General features: G+C 41.3%; 1 protein-coding gene across 2 annotated transcripts in view; it reads right to left on the bottom strand.

The window, feature by feature from the left end:
* Nucleotides 1-297: 297 nt before the first annotated feature.
* The window catches only part of LOC138664010 (zinc finger protein 182-like), a 146,765-nt gene continuing 123,433 nt past the window's right edge, over nucleotides 298-23,629 (bottom strand). For both annotated transcript variants that reach the window (XM_069750406.1, XM_069750407.1), the window contains 7 exons: nucleotides 16,824-16,948; nucleotides 13,874-14,008; nucleotides 13,578-13,757; nucleotides 13,371-13,494; nucleotides 13,190-13,287; nucleotides 12,922-13,012; nucleotides 298-3,130 (listed from right to left, as the gene is read on the bottom strand). In XM_069750406.1, the coding sequence (XP_069606507.1) occupies nucleotides 1,677-3,130; nucleotides 12,922-13,012; nucleotides 13,190-13,287; nucleotides 13,371-13,494; nucleotides 13,578-13,757; nucleotides 13,874-14,008; nucleotides 16,824-16,948 (2,207 nt within the window). In that variant the 3' untranslated portion in view covers nucleotides 298-1,676. The remainder of the gene's footprint in view (nucleotides 3,131-12,921; nucleotides 13,013-13,189; nucleotides 13,288-13,370; nucleotides 13,495-13,577; nucleotides 13,758-13,873; nucleotides 14,009-16,823; nucleotides 16,949-23,629) is intronic.

Genomic DNA, 23,629 nt, shown 5'->3' with positions numbered 1-23,629 from the left:
TGAGTAAGCATTTTTGATGGTTATCAAACCCTACTCTTCCTAGGAAGTAAAAGGGCAACAATTATTTGGGTAGGACATATCCAAAGTATAATATGGTTAATACAATTATCCTCTATGAATAGATCATTTTCAAAAACATTGTCTTAGAAATCTGGAATCCAAAGCCTGACGAGTCATATTCTAAGGAACATGTCACGGAAGCCATGTGCCATCACAAGGTCATCAGCAAAGCTCATCTTTTCATCTTGAAGTCAACATCCAACTCAAAATGATAAAGAAAGACAAAGTCCAAGCATATAAGTTTTAAAGGAAACATTTATTATTTTTTAACAAGTTTTGAAACACATTAATGTGAAATATCCAATGTATACAGTATGTTTTATACAGCATGTTATATTTTTTGGGGAAATAAATTATTGGTAATTGCAGACTATTTTCCCAAGGGTTCACATGAGAACTAATCAACTTAATTTAATTATGTATAATATTAATTTTATCACTTTATAAAAAGCCATAAAATGATTTTTTTTATTAACTGATACTGATCAGTCTAAGATCACATGAGCATATAAAGAAAATGGCTGATTTTTCATCTGTATTGTCATCAGCAGTCAATTAAATTTTCAAGACCAAATACAGTTTTCTATGTAAAGAATTTCAAATCATTAGTAAAAATCGGATGCTAAACTGGTGATCTGTATGGGATCGATTTTTTTTTTCTATGCACCCAAAGACTTGACTAGACGAGACTCTGAAATACGGCAAGGAATAGTACACGTTGCGATGTATTTTTTCACGCGTCCATTTGGTCCATGTGAAAAATCTATCATCAAAATACAAAGGAAATTTGTAATCTTTAACTTTATGCCTTTTAGGGTATGAGCACACGCTGCAGATTTTACTGCGGATCCGCAGCAGTTTTCGATGAGTTTATAGTACCATGTAAACGTATGGAAAACAAAATCCGCAGTGCACATGCTGCGCAAAAAACCGCACGGAAACGCAGCGTTGTTTATTCTTCAGCATGTCAATTCTTTGTGTGAATTCCGCAGCGGTTTACACCTGCTCCTCAATAGGAATCCGCAGGTGTAAAACCGCAGGTGGAATCCGCACAAAAACTGCGGAAAAACGCGGTAATTCTGCAGTAAATCCACAGTGCGGAGTTCTTGCGGATTTCCCAAAATCAGTGCGAAAAAATCCGCACACCTTTCCGCAACGTATGCACATACCCTTAGAGATCATTTCATCTTCAACTTGCTTAACTATTCACAATAGCAGTAATTTTGGCCAGGTGTGCCCAAACTTTTACTTGCTGTATGTGCAGCAGATGGGTAAGGTAATCCTAACATTTGCTCACTGATTTCCTCATGAATGTCCCAGCCGAAATTTGAGCAGCCCTGCTAACAGCAATTACTAAGTAGCGTCTTGCTTTCTTCAACATCACTCGCTTCCACTGATAAGAATATGCTGTAAGGGGGTGAGGCCACAAAGAATTTAGGATTCTGACAAAAATCAATAAAATGGATCAGTTCAATCGATCTTTTCAGTCCTTTGACTATCCCTGTCACCTAGCCTGATATAGCCCATTGGCTGCAATTTGGAAAGGTCTGCTCCAAACTGTTTTTTTCTTTCTAATGTATGACCTTATTTCGACTGCTTATTTTATATACTTTTTTTCAGTTATGTCCATGTTTTTTTTGATGTTTGACAAGACTTGTTTTCCGAGTAAAACATTTCTCACATCCAAGGCATGAATATGGCTTCTCCCCTGTGTGAGTTCTCTGATGTGTAACCAGAGTTGACTTCTTTGCAAAGCATTTTCCACATTCTGAACATGAAAATGGCTTCTCCCCTGTGTGAATTCTCTGATGTACAAAAAGCTCTGATTTCACGTTAAAACTATTTCCACATTCCGAACATGGGAATGGCTTGCCCCTTGTGTGAGATTGCTGATGTAAAACAAGATATGATTTACTGCTATAATGTTTCCCACATACTGAACATGAAAATGGCTTATTTGTTTGAATTCTCTCTTGTGCCATTTTTGAATTAATGCTTTCCTTCCCATGTTCTGAAATTAAAAATAATTCTACACCCTTGTGAATTTTTTGATGTGCAACAAGATTTGCCTTAAAAGTGAAATTTTTCCCACATTCTGAACATGAAAATGGTTCTTCCCCTGTGTGACTTCTCTGATGTCTAATAAAATCGGATTTCAGTTTAAAACTATTTCCACATTGTGAACACAAAAATGGCTTCTCCCCTGTGTGAATTTTCTGATGGAGAACAAGACCAGACTTACTGCTAAAACGTTTCTCACATTCTGAACATGAATATGGCTTCTCTCCTGTGTGACTCCTCTGATGTACAACAAGTTTTGATTTTTGATGAAAAGAATATCCACATTCTAAACAGGTAAATGGCCTTTTTCCTGTGTGATTTCTCTGATGAATAACAAGAGAGGATTTAATCCTAAAGCATTTACCACATTCTGAACATGAAAATGGTTTTTCACCTGTGTGAATTCTCTGATGCACAATAAGATTGTATTTGAATCCAAAACACAACTCACATTCTGAACATGAAAATTCCTGTTTATCTGTGTGACTTCTCTGATGTCTTATAAAAGATGATTTGTGATGAAAACATTTCTCACATTTTGGGCATGAATATGGTTTCTCCCCGGTGTGAGTTCCCTGATGTCCAACAAGTTCTGATTTCACGCTAAAACATTTCCCACATTCTGAACATGAAAACGGCTTCAACCCTAGATGAATTTTTTCATGTTTAATAAGAGTTGATTTAAGATTAAAACATTTCCCACATTCTGAACATGAAAATGGTTTCTCTCCTGTGTGAATCCTGTGATGTTTAACAAGATCTGACTTCCGGCAAAAACATTTCCCGCATTCTGAACATGAATATGGTTTCTTTACAGAGTGGGCTGGTTGTTCTTTATCAACCCTTTTGTGATTTTTAGTTTGCTTAACAGTCTTTGACAGGACCTGCTTAAAATGTTCAAAAGATAGATCTTTGCTTTGCTCTTCATACGTATGTTGTGTTATGCCACCATCTTTTGCTTTGAAATCTGAAAATATCCGATGTCCTTGCAATGTCCTGAAACAGTAATCTGCCAAAAACATAACCTTTATTAAAAGAGTTAAGTTTAATATACGTAGATGTTTTACAAACCCTCAAGCGACTCACTATTAAGAGTTGAGCAAATATGTTCCGAAACGACCATCATATCGTGCCATATTGGTACCGTATTCATGCTAAATTTATGTTAAATGAACATATTCGCTCATTTCTACTTTCAGATGCCATTGGCACTCAGCTGTGTTTGGAGAATATTGCAAAGACAATATTCGCCAGCAATCGTAATCTGAACTGAAAATTTAAAAATTCGCTCAACTCTACTCACTATCATGTCAGATCCAGGGCATTTTTGTAATGTGATGTCTCCAAAGCATTTGAGTTATTTAAGTGGCAATTGTTCTTCCGTAAACTTTAAGATTAGGGTACACTTCAAAACCCTTTCAGCTACCATGCAGCACCAGGAAGGGCTGTGTTTTATTAACACTTTTAATCACATTAGTGATTGAAACCTTGACAATACATCTATGGCAGGACCCTGAAGTACTTGGTCTTAATGTACTCCTGGTGAGCGAACCCCGATGTGTCGCTCTAACACATTACGGACCATCTACATCATTCTGGATTCATGTGTGTACACCAAATTAATTGATCCAAGTTCAATTTGTTACCTATTTTGTGTTGCAGCACTTCACTATATATATTCCCAAACTTATGACTCAAAACATTGGAGAGCATGACAGGCTCATTTGTGTACAGTAACAGCCGTCATGGGGAATCCAATAGACATTGTGTAGCACCATGGGAGGCTGGCGGCATGGCATTACCGGTCATTAGGTTACACTATTGGCGACTCAATTAGCACATCTCAATAGGCAGCAAACATCAGAAGCGATGAGGGTGCAGGCACTTTTGGCATAAGGCCTCGTTTATCACACTGATTTCTGATTCTCCAGGAAAGGTAACTCTTGCTCTCAAAGTTTTTTTTTTTTACTATAAAGTAGGTTCTATCAGGATGAATAAGTTGTATTAATTTAAGAGGACATTATACATAGGTGAGAAATTCACTATATTGATCTTGACCTTGGTGTTGTCACGCTGTGACGGTCTTCGGTAAGGAAGGAGGAATTCAAACTGTCCCTGGAAGTGGGACACTAACTACCCCTGTCCCAGTGGTACTCTCGAAGGTAGAGCGGTCCGCGTCTTCGACCTTACTATGCCCCAGTTAAACCCTGGTCTGTCCCCTCCCCCACTCCATGAAGCATGGGACAGCAATGCAATGTAAACAAGACACAAAAGACAAAACAGGGGTAATAGAAAACGTCTATCATACAAAAGCACTAACCAACAATAAAAAGGAGCATAGGGTCAGGGAGGAATAAACTAAATGAGAACAGGGACCAGGAGATACACACACGTACTTTAGCAAACCACAGAACATTTCCACAACAACTGTATTCCAAACACTTAGCTTTAGCACACAGTACAGGAAGACAAATCTTTCACCGGCAGTGACAAGAAGGTCTGATCAGTATATATAGGAAAAGGTAATGACCAGATCAGAAGCAGCTGATCTGGAGCTGCATGTTTCTGACTGGCATACAACTTCAGTACCAGAAGAAACAAAATCCATTTAATATGAGAGGCAAATCATACTATCTCTAAAAAAGACCTGCAATTCATTATTTGACCGACTAACTCCAGGTCTTCCAGGGGGACGTAGCACCCTCGTGACAGGTGTCTGGAATATCAACCTTTTTCTGCTACTTTCTTACAAGTATTAGGATATGGAGCATTCATGCATTTGTGTAATCTCAGTCACTAAATCATGGTCCTATAGATTTGCCTCCTGCTATATACATATAAATATATATATATATATATTACAGTTACAAACCTTCCAACGTTTACAGAACAGAAAAAACATCTACCCTGGTGGGAGGAGATGTCAGAAGAGGCATAGTAGCAGGGAGTGACATTTATCAGATGTCTGAGAAAGTGGTGAACAGATCCATATCCAGGCCTGTCTTGCTGTATCGGGGACGGTTGAGAGTAATGATTTTGAGCGGGTCCTACAAATATATTTAGTCTTCAACTGCCTTGCATTGCACTATCAACTATGTGGGGGCCATTATACTTTATGGAGCACTATGTGGGGTCCTTTATACTGCATGGAGCAGTATGTGGGGCCCTTTATACTGTATAGAGAACTGTGGGGTCCATTACACTATATGGAGCACTATGTGGAACACATTATACTACATGCAGCACTATGTGAAGTCCATTTAAACTGCATGGAGCACTATGTGAGGCCATTATACTGTATGGAAGGCAATGCAGGGTCCCGTTATACTGTATGGATGACTATGTGGTGCCCATTATACTGTACAGAGCACTTTTTGTGGCCATTATACTGTATGGAACATTTTTTGTGGGTATTATACTGTATGGAGGACTATGTGGGGCCCATTATACTGTATGGAACACTTTTTGTGGCCATTATACTGTATGGAGGGCTGTGTGGGGATTACAGTTGGAGAATAATACTGTAATGGGGTCACTATTCTGTGTCGGGGGATTGAGGGAGGGGGGTACAGTAGGGTCATCATACTGTGCATGTGGAGGGTTACATTGGAGGAATTCACTGTCGGGGAATCATAGGGTGTATGGGGTCACTTTTGTTGACATCATACTTTATTATCTTTATTATTCAAGGTTTTTTATCCTTTGTTGTTACATATTTATATTAGGCCATTGGGCCATATGCTTTTTACTGGTCTTACATAAAATATAATATTATCCCAATATTTTATTCTGAGATCTATTAATTAAAATGTACAACATCTTTAAGTTTGTTTCCATAGTAAAAGGGTAATATGTTATATTTGATAAAAATGAAAAACTCCCTCAATTGTAGACTTTTTAAAAAAAAAAAAATATCAAGGTTGGCCGATGACTTTGTTCAAGCTTTTAATTTTTGCCTTCTGTGTGTTTGAGTTTGACATCCCTGCTCTAGAAGATCTGGGCTTTGTTTTGCCTTTGTAAGGCCATGTTCACATGTTGCATAAATACTATGTTTTTTTCCTGTATGTTTTCAGTGTCCCCACTGAACTATTAAAAAAATAAAACAATCAAAAAAGCTGCTTTAAATATGCATTAAAAAACATAAAAAAAAGTGAGAAAGGCATAAAAAATGCAGCAAAAATGCAAAAATCAGTTAAGATTTTTATTGCACAGTGAGGTGTGGACACCTAAAGAAAACGTGTAGATAAAAACTCATACGTGTAAACACAATCACATTTAAATTACATTTTTTATGGGTTTCATGAAGAAACAATATCAATCATGACAGTTTTTATGCTGGGTATTTTTTTACCGTAAATAATTTGTTTACTGTATTGTCTTGTCTGTTATAATTGTAGGGACACCAAATGTGTTTTTAAATGTCATTATTGCAATTGTTTTTTATTATTTTTTTTAGCAATTTTATAGTTAGAAAGAAAAATCAACCTTTTATTTCATGTCTAAAATACAGGCATATTGACATACACTGGGATAGAGATGTATCTCTATATACAAGAACAACTTTCGTGTAATTTAGGACAGTCCAGTGCACATTCAAGGAGAGAAAATTCTCCAATACTTGACAGTGCAGGCTGTGGCTTGTAGCTTTTCTGCTTCCTGCAATGATACAGTTTGGGTTGTTAAAATCCCAATTAGACCAGATCTCAAATAAAAGAGAAGAATTACTTAAAGGGAACCTGTCACCCCCAAAATGGAAGTTGAGCTAAGCCCATCGGCATCAAGGGCTATCTACAGCATTCTGGAATGCTGTAAATAAGCCCCCGATGTATCCTGAAAGATGAGAAAAAGAGGTTAGATTATACTCACCCAGGGGCGGTCCCAATGTGCGTCGCGGTCCGGGGCCTCCCATCTTCATAGCATGACGTCCTCTTCTTGTCTTCACGCTGCGGCTCCAGCGTACTTTGTCTGCCCTGTTGAGGGCAAAGTACTGCAGTGCGCAGGCGCTGGGAAAGGTCAGAGAGGCCCAGCGTCTGCGCACTGCAGTACTTTGCTCTCCCCTCAACAGGGCAGACAAAGTACGCCTGCGCCGGAGCCGCAGCGTGAAGACAAGAAGAAGACGTCATCCTATGAAGATGGGAGGCCCCAGACCGGACCACGAAGCCCATCTGACTGGACTGCAGCGGGACCGCCCCTGGGTGAGTATAATATAACCTCTTTTTCTCATCTTTTAGGATACATCGGGGGCTTATCTACAGCATTCCAGAATGCTGTAGATAAGCCCCTGATGTCGGTGGGCTTAGCTCAACTTCCATTTTGGGGGTGACAGGTTCCCTTTAATTAACTGAATGTAAGGATGCAGACAGCAAAGAGATGCCGGATCCATCTCTCCAGAGTCAGGGGAGGAGGAGATATGAAGGGATGAAGACAGCAGAAGGTAAGAGAGAGACATGTCAGAGAAGACGTGAAAATCAGAACATTTCCTGGACCTCCAAGAACAGCTGGAAGCTATACAGTAATATCAAATGACTAATTGCCTGCTTTCTCTTTTCTTCTCTATCTTCTCCGGCGGTGAGCCCACCTCAAAGCCGCGACATGTCAACTGTTTTCAACAGCTGACATGTGCGCGCAATGGGCGCGAGCGGAATCGCGATCAGCCCGCGCCCATTAACTAGTTAAATGCCGCTGCCAAACTCTGACAGCGGCATTTAACAAGCTCTCGCACCGCTGACCTCCGTCACATGATCGGGGGTAATCGGTGCGTTGCCATCACAACCAGAGGTCTCCTTGAGACCTCTATAGTTGATGGCAGATTGCTATGAGCGCCACCCTGTGGTCGGCACTCATAGCAAGCCTGCAATTCTGCTGCATAGAGGTGATCTTTGCATCATCTCTATGTAGCAGAGGCGATCGAGTAGTGCATGCTTCTAGCCTCCAATGGAGGCATGCAGCATGCCGAAATGAAAAATAAAATGTGTTTAAAAATATAAAAAAAATAAAAAAATAGAAAAGTTCAAATACACCCCCCTTTCGCCCCAATCAAAATAAAACAATAAAAAAAAAAAAAAACTATACATATTTGATATCGCCGCGTTCAGAATCGCCCGATCTATCAATAAAAGAACCTGATCGCTAAACGGCATAGAGAAAAAAAAAATCTAAATGCCAAAATTACATTTTTTTGGTCGCCGTGACATTGCATTAAAATGCAATAACAGGCGATCAAAAGAACGTATCTGCACAAAAGTGGTATTATTAAAAACGTCAACTCGGCACACAAAAAATAAGCCCTCACCCAACCCAAATCATGAAAAATGTAGACGCCACGGTATTGGAAAATTGTACAATTTACCTAGTCATGAAGTCATGAACCTAGTCATGTTTGGTGTCTATGAACTCATAATGACCTTGAGAATCATAATGGCAGGTCAGTTTTAGCATTTAGTGAACCTAGCAAAAAAGCCAAATAAAAAACAAGTGTGAGATTACACTTTTTTTGTAATTTCATCGCATTTGGAATTTTTTTCCCATTTTCTAGTACACGACATGGTAAAACCAATGGTATCGTTCAAAAGTACAACTCGTCCTGCAAAAAATAAGCCCTTACATGGCCATATTGACGGAAAAATAAAAAAGTTATGGCTCTGGAAAGAAGGGGAGCGAAAAACGAAAACTAAAAAAAACGAAAAAAGCTCCAGGGGTTAAGGTCCCTGATATACGTAAGGCTACAGTCAGCCAAACCTACCAATGTCATTGGGATCTGATGGCAGTCTAATATGTATAGGGGCCTCCCTACTCCCCCTTGACATCATGATGTTGAATAAGAAAAGAAATTCAGCCAGTTGGATTTCCAACAGCTGATCCTTTTGTTTCCAAGGAAATACACTGCTGCCAGAGAAGTCTCAGAGAAAACAATGGAACACTTGGCTGAGTGGAGTGTTCCTGGGTATGGAGAAGTCGAGAGAGATAGCGGACGACTGAACGATCGATTATCACTAATAAGCTGCACCTACTGCAACTGAAGAACCTACAACCTCTTGAAAAAATGTCCTGCTCTGCTCACTTGCACATTGTGAGGTGCAGGGGTCAACTGACAACATGCCTACTGATACCTGGCAGTACGATCAACAGGTATTAGTAGATAAGATGTCACCTGCCCCATTCACCTCCTAATGCGGAAGTAAGCAGAACTCAAGTAAGCCTTTAGGATTGTTTAAGGATTGCAGCACACATTTCTGTTATATATGTGAGGGAGAGCCAGGGCCGTAGTTGTGGCTGAGTATATCTGGTTAAGCGCACCCTGGCCTCCCGCCACAATGTCCCTTTTTTTATATACCTTCTGCTGCACCCTTTGCACCATCAGGGTCCCATCGGGACTGCTTATGTTCAGCTGCTGGTGTTGTTGGGCCCAAAGAGACAGAGTCCAATTCAAACTTTAAACAAAGAACTTTACTGGATTCCAATTGCAGCACATCCACATCAGTTACAGCATCAACACAGAGTATGACATCGTTCACATCCTTTACTTTCCCTGTGTCTTCACTTATTCCTCCCAGGGTGTCCACGGGACGTACCGACCTGCTCGGTACTGCGTCCTCCCTGTCCAAACTCACAGAGCTTTGGGGTTCCCTCAGCCGATTCGCACTGGATCTGAGGGCATCAGCCCATGAGATAAGTTGCCACATTTTGGAGAGGCCTGCGTCCTATTCCTGCTGCAATTCTTTGGCTGTAACCTTATGACCCACTGGCACTAGACGGCTGGGCCTAATTCATGAAACGTTGCGGAGCTGCTGTGTTGTCCCTGGCTCTACAGCCCTACGGGATGCCTGGGGCTCCCTGGTCCCTCTGAGCTGCTTCAGCTCCCTCTCTTCACTGGCTCTAATCAAGAAATACTCCTTGCTTACCCACAGCAGACTCCTCCTATTAGTTAACTATATACACTACTGTGCCCGATCTAATGTTTCACCTGAGGTACTGCACTTTCCCTATAACAAAGTAATATACATTGTACAGCAGCACATAAAATGGCATATCAAATATGGCACCATAGCAGCAATTTCCACCATATAGAACATTCACATTTTACAATGAGAACAGGGTTGGTTCTTAAAGGGGTAGGAGCGAGTACCAGTCTTGAGAGCCCCTTACATATAATTGATTGTTTTTTTTCCTATTTACAGCATTGAGAGTGAAAAAAGTTTTTAAAAAAGTGACTGGAGGCAATCATTTTATAATCCGTGATCAACATGAAGTTTCAAAATGAGGTCAATTGTGAGAGGATCCAAAATCGCACTGATTTGATTAGAACTACTACAGCTTTATATATTTTAAACTGCACAGTCAATTTACCAACATTATAGGGAAAATCAGCTGTAGAGATGGTTCCTTACTTGTAACCCTGACTACAGTACTAAGTGAAAAATGGTTATTGCCCGATTACTCTTTGAGGATGTCCAGCCAGTATCAGAAAGGTTCAGCCAAAAAGATCCAAATATTTTGGTCTATGTGCAGCTCCTTAAAGTGTAGCCTTTAAGTGCACATTAGAAATACACCAGAAATGTACTAGAAGTGACCAGAAGGGAAGAGCTACAACAGTTTACTAACTGTATCTTCCTTTTCATGTTCCCACAAGTTATTTTCACCATACTTACATATGCCCTTACAGTTATTGCTCCACTAATCCATAAGTCTCCTTCGCTATCCCCAATTCCCAAAACCCACCAATCAAATATTTATTTATCCTTCCTTTTTATCTCCCTACCTGACCTCTTCCGCAGACCCGCTCCTAAACCTCAGATCCCTCCTTCTAAAACACATAAGCTGGGTACTCTTCTTCTCCCACTTGTTTGCTCTCTCTTTGCTTCTCCTCACTGCTGGCGATATGCCTCCCAATCCTGAACCTCCACAGCTAATACCCCCATTATTTCTCCCTCCTATCATTTCCCATCTACAAGAAACTACCGCAACTTCTCCAACGTAAAAACCCATTCACTTACTTCCCAACTCCACCGATTCCTCTCTCTGGAGCACTATGGAACACCCATGCCATCCGCAATCAACTCAATGTCATTCACAACCTATTTACCTCTCGCAACCTATCCTTCCTGGGACTCAACGAAACATGGATGACACCCTACGACACAGCCTCCCCTGATGCGCTGTGTTAGTGTGGCCTTCACATCAACCACACTCCTTGCACCTTCAACTCAGTTCCACCACTACCATATCCTCCCTTATTTTGAAGTGCACACTATCCATATCTATTCTACCTCTAACTGGTCAGAGTGGGTGGATATGGGCCCGTCCACTTCACCTAGATTTTGCACTTTCTTTTTTTCACCTCATTCCAACAAAAACTTTCATATTCAAGTCGGCACTCATCCAATTCGAACTTCCTCCCAACTCACTCTTTAAAAACCTATAATCTGGATTCTGTCTCCTCCTCTTCACCAAAACTGCCTTAACCAAACTTACTTATGTCTTACTCACCTCCAAAGCTAACAGGCAAATCTCTACACCCCTTCTAGACCTGTCCTCTGCCTTCAACACAGTCAACCACTTCCTCCCTCTTGGGCTAGGTTGCGTTGTGCAGTCCGTTCAACAAATCCGTTAAACGGACTGCACTAACGCAAGTGCCGACTTTGGCACTGCGCTAGCGCAGATGGAGCATCTGCTAGCTCCATCTGCGCTAGGAGTGACGGACCCGGAAACACTGCAGACCGCGTCTCGGGTCCATCACTCAATGACGGCACATCGCTAGCGCACGCCCATTGTGGCCGTGCGCTAGCGATGTGTTCGCCATTACAAGTAATGGCAGCGTTAATGGACTACGTTACACCGCGTTATGCTGCGGTGTAACGTAGTCCGTTAAACGGGTTCACACAACACAGTGTGAACCCAGCCTTACTACACACTACTTCCTTGGCATCAAAGACCTTTCCTTCTCCTGGATCTCTTCATTCGTCACTAACTGCACATTTAGTGTCTCCCATTCCCACACGACCTCCTCATCCTATCCTATTTCTGTCAGTGTCCCTGTTCTTCTCCACCTATACTTTTTGCCTGGGACAATTCAAAGTCCTATGGTTTCCAGTATCATCTATGTGCTGATGACACTCAGATCTATCTCTCTAGCCCAGACATCATCTTTCTGCTGTCCAGAATCACAGAGTGCCTATCAGCCATATCCTCCTTTTTCTCATCACGCTTCCTAAAGCTTAATGTGAATAAAACCGAACTCACCATCTTTCCTCCATTCCACTCAACTTCCTTACCTGATCAATCTATCACAATAAACAAAATCAAACTTTACCCTGTTCCAGAAGTCCACTGCCTCGAAGTAACTATTAACTCTGCCTCGTCCTTAAAATCGCAAATCCAAGCTTTTACCACTTATTGCAACTTCTAGCTAGAAAATATTTTGTCCTTTTCTTAACCCTGAATCTACTACATTGTTGGTGTGTGTCCTCATCATTTCCAGCTTCGACTACTGCAATATCCTCCTCTGTGGCATCTCAGCTAATACTATCGCACCTCTCCAGTCCATTCTTAACTCTACTACTCGATTAATCCACCTCTCTCCTTGCTACTTCTCCAATTCTCCCCTCTATTAATCCCTTCATTGGCTTCCAATTCCCAAGAATTCAGCTTAAACTACTAACTTAGACTTACAAGGCTGTCCATAATCTGTCTCCTACATATATTTACAAACTAACCTCTCGTTATCCTCCCACAGATATTGTCCGGTTCTCCAATGACCTCCTTCTCTCCTCCACACTTCTACATTTAGTGGTTACTACTCACCTGAGTCATCATCTGTAGGAATCTCTTCTTTACACTGCACATCACTTATTACATATGTCTCTGTAGTAGTAAAATTGTTCAGATCTTCACCCTGTAACAAAAGTCACAGACAGAGGGGAAGTCACATCGATGATCAGCTCTAATCCTGCCGTCTACACTGTTCTCATTACCCAAGTATAAAACATACAGTATAATACTGGTGAATAAAACAAGACCTTCACATCCTTCTACACATCATAGGCGTATTTCAGGACACCTCTCCATTTACCTCATAATCCTGAGGAACATTGGAATTTTCTTGTTTATAGTCCTGTAGCAGAAGAGGATTTCGACATCTCTCTGGTGTTTTCCTCTTACTGGATAGAACTGGAGGAAGCACATACAGGGACCAAATTAATTTGTTACATACAGATAATTATAAGCCTTGTGTATTTAGTCCTGTCTATTACCTGATGATATGAGGGGCTGAGGAAGCTCAATCATGACGTCCTTGTACAGATCTTTGTGTCTTTCTAGATACTCCCACTCCTCCAAGGAGAAAAAGATGGCAACATCCTGACATCTTATAGGAACCTGACACATACAATTATACCGTCATCCCCCCGATCCCTGCATAGCGTTACTGTATAATGCCCCAGCATTCCCAGCAGTGTCACCTCTCCAGTCAGCAGCTCTATTATCTTGTAGGCGAATTCTAAGATCTTCTGGTCATTCATGTCCTCATGTATCAGGGGGTGAGGTGGAGGCCCCGTGATTGGGCTCAGGGGTCTTCCCCATCCCTCAGACACAGGAGCCTGACAGCGCTCACTAGAGGTCTTCTTCACTACTGTGTAGTCCTGGTTATGGAGAGACACATTAATGAATCTTACTACAGAACTTTCCAGAGTCCTCACCTCTCCAGTTATTCCCATAGATAAGAATAATGTAATTTAACGTCATCAGAATCTCTCACCTCTCCAGTAAGCCAGAAGAGGATTTCTAGGGTGAAGTGTAATATTCTCTTTTCTATCTGGTTTCTGTCACTATCCACAAGGAAAATTCTCTTATGTAGAAGATCTCCACTGATGGGATCCGATATTGTAGGGACCTGAAAGAGAGAAGATTGCGATGCAACACTATAAAGAATTACTTGAGATAATAAGCGGAAACCTATGAGGAGATATAACATATAGATGTTTATTAGTAATTAGGAGTATTTCATGTGTGCTTATTGAAAATGGTTTCCAAGTGGAAACTGCTTTATTGAAAAGAGCCGATAGTAAGAAATTCAAATTCGCCAGCTTCATTGAAATAAAGGTGCATTCCCATCTCCAAGATCCTATCCCAATATGTAGATGTAATAATAACAATGACAATAATTGCAAATACCTCCAATTGGAAATGTAGTATAGTTTTTCTGATTCACTATGTCCCTTTCCCAATTTAGGGCTTTGCAGGAGCTTGTATATCCATGATTACTACCAGTAACAGTGAATAGTAATGAGTGAATATACTCGTTACTCGAGATTTCCCGAGCACGCTCGGGTGTCCTCAGAGTATTTTTTAGTGCTCGGAGATTTAGTTTTCATCGCCGCAGCTGAATGATTTACATCTGTCATCCAGCTTAATTACATGTGGGGATTCCCTAGCAACCAGGCAACCCCCACAGGTACTTATGCTGGCTAGTAGTTGTAAATCATTCAGCTGGGGCGATGAAAACTAAATCTCCGAGCACTTACAAATACTCGGAGGACACTCGAGTGTGCTCGGGAAATCTCGAGTAACAAGTATATTAACTCATCACTAACAGTGAATTAACTGTCATTATATCAGTGGCTGCAATACCCTAAATGAGGAAAGCGACATAGCCAATCAGAAGAACCATACTGCATTTCTAATTGGAGGTATTTGCTAACATTATTAATATTACTACACCTACTACATATTGGGATAGGATCTTGGAGAAGGGAATACCCCTTTAAACTAAAAATGTTGATTTGTGGTGTAATAAGCTCACACAAATTGCATAATTAAAAAGCCCCCAGTTGCCGTGGAAAATATTAGTAGTACAATGTGACTTCCCAAAGGAGGCAGTTGAACATGTTTTGTGCTCTATAATGCAAACACAGCCTTTTCAATGTCCAAATGACTTCAACCTATCCAGCTAGGAGAAAACAGATGCTAACTAGAGGTAACTAACATTATTTTTAACTGCAGTATCCTCTTTTTAGACTACCTAACTTGTATACACATTCACATTGCACATTTTAGGGGCCTGTGGTATCTAGACAGGCAGTGCAAACAGAAGAATTCGTTTTTTTCATATTTTTTTTCTGATTGACAAGATTTTTTTCCCGAGTAAAATATTTCACACATCCTCAGAATAAAAATGGCTTCTTCACTGTGTGAATTCTTTGATTCACTAGCGATGACTCCTTTGTAAAGCATTTTCCACATTCTGAACCTGAATCTGGCTTCTCCCCTGTATGAGATGTCTGATGTGTAACAAAATAGAATTTTGTACAAAAACAATTCCAATAAACTGAAAATGACTTATTTGTTTGAATTCTCTGTTGTGCAAAACTTCAGCTAATGCGATATTTCCTATATTCTGAAATTAAAAGTAACTCGACCCTGTATAAATTCTTTGATGTGCAACAAGATTTGCCTTACAACTGAAACATTTCCCAAGTTCTGAACATAAAAATGGTTTCAACCTGTGTGACTTCTCTGATGTCTAACAACATCTAATTTCAGTTTAAAACGATTTGTACATTGTAAATAAGAAAATGGATTTTCTTCTATATGAATTTGTAAAATGTTTCCCACATTTTGAGCATGAATATGGTTTCTCCCTTTTGATTTTGATGAGATAAATAGCTTGCTTCCTTGAGCAATTTCTCTGATGCATAATGTTTAAAGTTAAAGGGAACCTGTCACCCCCAAAATCGAAGGTGAGCTAAGCCCACCAGCATCAGGGGCTTATCTACAGCATTCTGTAATGCTGTAGATAAGCCCCCGATATATCCTGAAAGATGAGAAAAAGAGGTTAGATTATACTCACCCAGGGGCGGTCCCGGTTCTGTTCTGGTCCGATGGGCGTCGCGGTCCGGTCCAGGGCCTCCCATCTTCTTACGATGACGTCCTCATCTTGTCTTTAGGCTGCGGCTCCGGCGCAGACATACTTTGTCTGCCCTGTTGAGGGCAGAGCAAAATACTGCAGTGCGCAGACGCCGGGAAAGGTCAGAGAGGCCCAGCGCCTGCGCACTGCAGTACTTTGCTCTGCCCTCAACAGGGCAGACAAAGTACGCCTGTGCCGGAGCCGCAGGTTGAAGACAAGAAAAGGACGTCATTGTAAGAAGATGGGAGGCCCCGGACCGGACTCCCATCGGACCAGAACAGAATCAGGACCGCCCCTGCGTGAGTATAATCTAACCTCTTTTTCTCATCTTTCAGGATACATCGGGGGGCTTATCTACAGCATTACAGAATGCTGGAGATAAGCCCCTGATGCCGGTGGGCTTAGCTCACCTTCGATTTTGGGGGTGACAGGTTCCCTTTAAAATATTTCCCACCTTCTGAACATGAAAAAAGGCTTTTCACCATTGTGTTGCTCTGATGTGTAATGAGTTTGTATTTGTATCGAACACATTTTCCATATCCAGAAAATGACAATTCCTTTTTCTCAGTGTGAATTCTGTAATGTCTTATAATAGATAATTTGTTAGGAAACATTTCTCACATTCTGGACATGAATATGGTTTCTTCCCTGTGAGAGTTCCCTGATGTTTAAAAAGATCTGATTTCTGTCTAAAACATTTCCTGCATTTTTAACATGAATATGGATTCTTTACAAGGTAGGTGGTTTGCGCTTCATCGCCCCTTTGGTGATTTTTAATTTGCTTAACAGCCTTTGATAAGACCTGTTTGAAATATTCAGATGATAGATCTTTGCGTTGCTCTTCATAAGTATGCTGTGTTTTGACGCTATCTTCTGCTTTGAAGTCTGAAAACATCTGCTGTCCTTGTAATCTCCCGGAACAGTCATCTGACAAAAATATAACCTGTATTAAAAGGTTGTTGAGTTAAAACAATTTATCACCTATCCAAAGGATGGGTGAAAACTTACTTATCAGTGGAAGTCCAACCGTTGCGACCTGGGTTGAACAGCAGAACGAGGAATTCTTATCCTCAAGAAAATATTTAGAACTGAGAGTCCCCAGTGGTTCATAACTTTTAATGACTAACTGAAAAGATGGTAACAATTTGCAAGTTTACGAGACTACTCGGGTCTCTTCATCAGGCATAGACTAACACAAAATCTAAGAATCACATATTTATACACAACACAGCACAGAAATAATGCAATCGCTAAGCCAAGTGACGTGAAGCAGAACTATCATTATGGGACAGGGATAAACCGTTGTGGCCATAAATATTGGAACAGTTCATTGATAAGGAGTATGAAAATTTTATTGTCCTCTGATTGGGGTCGGGTTCTGTGCTGTGATACCTCCACAAGGTCTGAGGAGCAAATTCTTTAATTAAAGTAAAAAGACATAAATCATTGCCACTCGAGTTTAATGCTTCACTTCTTACTGCTTACTGTGTGATGATGCTTCATTTAAGAATGCCAGTACATGCTGGGATACACAAGTCGTCATCGGGGACAGAGGCTGCGGTCACTGCCATAGCCTCTACCCCCACTCTGAAACCAAGCGTCATCAGGGATGTCTGTTTCAGGGGCTGTTCTAGTTCTTGTTCTACTGAGCATGCAATGGTTGTAATTCTGACAGTTGCTCAGAAGGATCTTATCGCTGTGCACTAGTCTTCTAGGTGCACAATGCACTCTTTTGCCAGCTCTGCTGAAAAGTGATGAGCCGGCAAGACAGTGCACAGTCATTGTAAGGAAAGAATGAAAGAGCAGAGCCAGATGGAGAGGACAGAATGAAAAATCAGATGCGCGGATGAATCCAACCTGCATGGCCAGTTGAAAGGGAGAGGGAACTGCGCATGTTTGGCCTCATGAGAGAACTAGATGGACGGACATAGGTACCAGTAATGCTATCACTAGGAGGCTCCATACTAACCTTCTAAGGTACATATGTTTTGAAAGATATATAATTTGTCATAGGTTTAATTTACAAAAGCATTTCATTATGTGCTTTCTACAGCATTACCTATATATTCTATGGTGGCACAACCCTTTTAAAGGGGGTGCCATTTGTTCATAGGGTCAAAAATCGGAGACAGTATCCCTTTAAATAGCATAGTGAGGGAACAATGGGATTTTTTAATGTGTATTAGAAAACAGATCTGGGTTTTGGACGACCTTTGATGAATAAAAAAAAACAAAACAAAGAATGTCCACTACCATTCAATTTTAATGAATGATCAGGTGAAAACAAGTTGTTTTTTTGTGTGTTTTACATTTGATCACACTATCAGAATTTGGTCAGTATTTTACATCAGTATTTGTAAGCCAAAACCAGGAGTCGGTGATAAATACAGAAGTGGTGACATGTCTCTTACACTTTTCCTCTGATTGTTTCCACTCCTGGTTATATGCAGCAGAATTTTTTAGCAAAAAAAATGCAGCATTTACATTATCGATCACCGTAAATCTGTTTACTGTATTGCACGAATGTATTGTTCCAGTTACAGGGACACCACATATACATATTTTTTAAAAAGTGCATTAAAATGTTATTATTGTAAATGTTTATTATCTTTTAGTCATTTTATAGTTAAAAAAAAAATTAAGTACTTTACCCTAAAACACAGGCCTATAGAAATACACAACTATATACAGTTGTACCTCTATTTACTAGTACAACTTGAGGAGCCAGAGGGGACGCCACAACACACTGCAAACAAGGGAAGAGGAAAGTTTGCAGTAAAATATGAAAACCCAGGGTGAGAAAACACGTTCACATTGGGTTGGGGGGGGGGGGGGGGGGGGGAGTAAAATAAAAAGTAACAAGTGACATCCCAGAATCCTAACAGTAGTAAAACGAAAACGTGCTGGGAATGAAAACAAACAGACTCACTAAAAAAATACAACTGGAATTTACCAAACAAGGTAAACCCCTTAGCTGAAGAGACGGAACTTCTGAACACACATCCACTGAGAGGTTTAGCCAGCAAGGAAGTGCAGTGAAGGGTGAACATATAAAACCCCACCCAGAATATGATAGGGCAAACCAAAATGGGAAAATGAGAAATGAGAAATAACTGGAGTGGAGCAAGCTAAGGAGGGAAAAGAAAGACAATAGAAACCATCAGCACTCGGACATGGAAGAAATCACTCAACAGACAAAGGAACAACAGGTCACAAGATCGAATCCCCATACCAAGCCATGACAGCAGGCTGTGGCTTGTAGCTTTTGCTGCTTGCTGCAAAGATAGAGTTTGGGTGTTTGAATCAAGGGTAGACTAGATCTCAAGAAAAGTATGACTTATTTAATTGACTATGTGTAAAGAGCAGAGATGCTGGCCACACTTGCTAAAATCAGGGGAGGAGGAACTATGGAGCAGTGAAGATGGCAGAAATGAGACTTTGTATAGTGAGTGAAAATTGCCCTGACCTTCCAGGACGGTTGGGAGTTATGCAATTATATCCAATGACTAATTGTTTGCTTTCCCTTTTCTTTTGACCACACAAGAGAGGCTCACAGATGCTTATATTTGTGAGGTAACATATTTCTCTGCCTGTCTTATGACAGTAGTGAGTGTTTCTGCTGAATCATTAGATTTCCAACTGCTGATCATTTTATTTTCATGAACTAAACACCACTACCAACAGCCCTTTCACAGACTAGTTGGCCAAGCTATGTGTTTCTGTGTATGGAGAAGTCAGGAGAGATAGTTGTCGGCTGAATGGTCATTTGACCGATAGCTATATAATGTATATGGGAACCTTTAATACTGTGAATTTACTACCAAGAGAAATGTAAGTGGGATTGCTACTATACTGGGAAGAATGTTCCCACTTTATGCAATGCATGATCTGTGCCGAAGAAGAAAGATAACAAACTGTTACCACCCACACACTTCCTACTTCTGACATCATTTCCCTTTGACAATTCTGAAGAGTTTTTGGCAGTCAAATCTGCAGCAAATCCGCAAAACCTTTTACACCTGCGGTTTTGCTGCGGAATTGACTGACTTAATGGAAGTCTACAAAAAGAATGGAAAGTAAAATGCTGCGAATCAGTGCACAATTTTCCGCAGAATGTGCACACCAATTCTGGATTCCCATTGATTAACATTGCTCTAGCTCTCCTTTGCGGATCTGGTGAAATTCCGCTCGGAAAAAACGCTGTAGATAAGAAAAAAATAAAAATCAGCAACGTGTGCACATAGTCTTATACTGTGCCTTCTTTTAGGTATCAAACATCATCTCCTGCAACAGAAGAGGTTACGACCTCCAGATAAAAATGTTCTGTTGGAATCTCTGTTGTGAAATACTGGAGAAATAGGAAAGCAGAACTTAAAGGTTTAGTTCTACTCTGCTCACTTCCACAATGGGAGGTGAGGGGTCAACTGACATCATGCCTGCTAATACCTAGCATGCCCGATCAGTAGAGATGTCACCTGCCCCATGTGTCTCCTGATCCAGAAGTAAATAAAGCATTAGTAACCCTTTAGGATTAAATCAGAACACACTGCGGGGCGGGATCTCGGGCCTCGGGTACACACGGGCGTGAGATGAATTCCATCAGATGATGTGAGTCGAAGGGCAGCGCAAACGGCGCATGTCCAAAAAAGAAAAGCACAGCGCAGGTGTCGGGTACGTTACTGAAGACAGAGGAGGCGGCGCCAGGCGCACGGAGGGGCTGACTGATGACTGGGAGGCGGTTGTGTCTGGGGGAAAAGACGTGCCCCCTGGACAGACTAAAGGTATGGCGCCAAAATTATAAAAATTAATATTGCTGCGTTGGAAGGGAGCACAAAAAGAAGAGCCATCTTCACAGAATGCAGCATTAGTGCTGCACAAAGTGGCTCTTTTAGTTAAAAACGCCAGAGGGGGGTGACAGGTTTCTTTTAGTTTCAATATGTTTATTTGAAATTTTTCAACATAACATAACATAAACATTCCTCCATACAGAAGAGTAAGGTGAATTATTGGTAGATATGACAATTGCCGAATGGAGGACATAACTTGACAAGGGATAAGTCAAACATATAATGATACAAATACGTCACATACAAAGGGTAAAAACATCAGGGCAGGGAACGTCATTACTGTCTGCATGATAATCAATGGTTATAGTTCAGAAGGTGGTACTATACTATACATTAAGTCACTACTCAGGCGAGCCCGGGATTTAACTAAACATGTTCATACAAGATTGTAGGAGTGTGGGTCTAGGAATTTTCAAATAAACAGGATAATGCTTATAAATCTCAAGGAGGTTCATTCCACTGCAGGTGCAGCTGAAAATTGACAGCGGACTACTTATGAATAACCTATTAAGGAGAAAGTGTTAGAGTTTGAGTCAGAAGAGCACTGGGATCAAGGTCGAGCCAGGGGTTCCAAGTTTGAAAAAAGATGTTCCACTCGTCATTCCTGGTTGCTTGAATACGTTCATATAATAGGATCCCATTTACCTTATCCTTAACTAACGAGATGGAAAGCGAGGGGGTTCTCCATTTGGCTGCTATGTGAATTTTGGTTGCCATGCAAATGGTAGTCACCAATGTATGTAGACTTTTTGAAAACCCAGGATGTCTTACTCCCAGCAGAAAAACTGTGGGGTCCATGGGTACTGTTTTTCCGAAGATCCGATCCACAATTAACTTGACCTCACGCCACAAAGCCTCAACAACTGGGCACGTTCACCATATGTTTAGCATATCGCCTGGGACATTGCAGCCCCTAAAGCAGGTATCCGAGATATGAGGGTATATGGCATGGAGTCTTGTTGGGACATGATATGCTCTATGTAGTACTTTAAGTGACGTTTAAGCCAACGAAGTCTGATGACTGCCTTTTGATAATGTATCACTGCATGTATGCCATGTCTCTATGAGCATGGTGAGTCCTATATCTTCTTCCCACTGTAGCATATATTTTAATTTCCCTTCTGTGTGTGGTATGTTAATCGTAGAGTATATCAAGGAAATTGTTCCTTTCCTGTTATGACTAGGCAATTCAGTACCACAGTGGACATAGAGGTCAGAGCACATACAGTGATCTGACAATAACCCAAAAACATAGAACGAGCTCTGAGACGTGGGAACTCTGTTGACCGCAATCCCTGATCCTCTCCAACAAACACTAGAGGCAGCCGTGGATTGCGCCTAACGCTCCCTATGCAACTCGGCACAGCCTGAGAAACTAGCTAGCCTGAAGATAGAAAATAAGCCTACCTTGCCTCAGAGAAATACCCCAAAGGAAAAGGCAGCCCCCCACATATAATGACTGTGAGTTAAGATGAAAAGACAAACGTAGAGATGAAATAGATTTAGCAAAGTGAGGCCCGACTTTCTGAACAGAGCGAGGATAGGAAAGGTAACTTTGCGGTCAACACAAAACCCTAAAAACCACGCAAAGGGGGCAAAAAGACCCTCCGTACCGAACTAACGGCACGGTGGTACACCCTCTGCATCCCAGAGCTTCCAGCAAACAAATAGAAAAGCTGGACAGAAAAAAAACAAACAAAATAGCAAAGGAAAACTTAGCTATGCAGAGCAGCAGGCCACAGGAACGATCCAGGAGGAAAACAAGTCCAATACTGGAATATTGACAGGAAGCCAGGATCAAAGCACTAGTTGGAGTTAAGTAGAGCAGCACCTAATGACCTCACCACATCACCTGAGGGAGGAAACTCAGAAAAGCAGTACCACTTCCCTCCACCAACGGAAGCTCACAGAGAGAATCAGCAGAAGTACCACTTGTGACCACAGGAGGGAGCTCTGCCACAGAATTCACAACAGTACCCCCCCCTTGAGGAGGGGTCACCGAACCCTCACCAGAGCCCCCAGGCCGACCAGGATGAGCCACATGAAAGGCACGAACAAGACCGGGAGCATGGACATCAGAGGCAAAGACCCAGGAATTATCTTCCTGAGCATAACCCTTCCACTTAACCAGATACTGGAGTTTCCGTCTTGAAACACGAGAATCCAAGATCTTCTCCACAATATACTCCAACTCCCCTTCCACCAAAACCGGGGCAGGAGGGTCAACAGATGGAACCATAGGTGCCACGTATCTCCGCAACAATGACCTATGGAATACGTTATGTATGGAAAAAGAATCTGGAAGGGTCAGACGAAAAGACACAGGATTAAGAACCTCAGAAATCCTATACGGACCAATGAAACGAGGTTTAAACTTAGGAGAGGAAACCTTCATAGGAATATAACGAGAAGATAACCAAACCAGATCCCCAACACGAAGTCGGGGACCCACACAGCGTCTGCGATTAGCAAAACGTTGAGCCTTCTCCTGGGACAAGGTCAAATTGTCCACTACATGAGTCCAAATCTGCTGCAACCTGTCCACCACAGTATCCACACCAGGACAGTCCGAAGACTCAACCTGTCCTGACGAGAAACGAGGATGGAACCCAGAGTTGCAGAAAAATGGCGAAACCAAGGTAGCCGAGCTGGCCCGATTATTAAGGGCGAACTCAGCCAAAGGCAAAAAGGACACCCAGTCATCCTGATCAGCAGAAACAAAACATCTCAGATATGTTTCCAAGGTCTGATTGGTTCGTTC

The sequence above is a fragment of the Ranitomeya imitator genome, chromosome 2 (genome assembly GCF_032444005.1).
Source record: "Ranitomeya imitator isolate aRanImi1 chromosome 2, aRanImi1.pri, whole genome shotgun sequence".
Classification (NCBI taxonomy): domain Eukaryota; kingdom Metazoa; phylum Chordata; class Amphibia; order Anura; family Dendrobatidae; genus Ranitomeya; species Ranitomeya imitator.
This window is presented reverse-complemented; position numbering and strand designations above follow the sequence as displayed.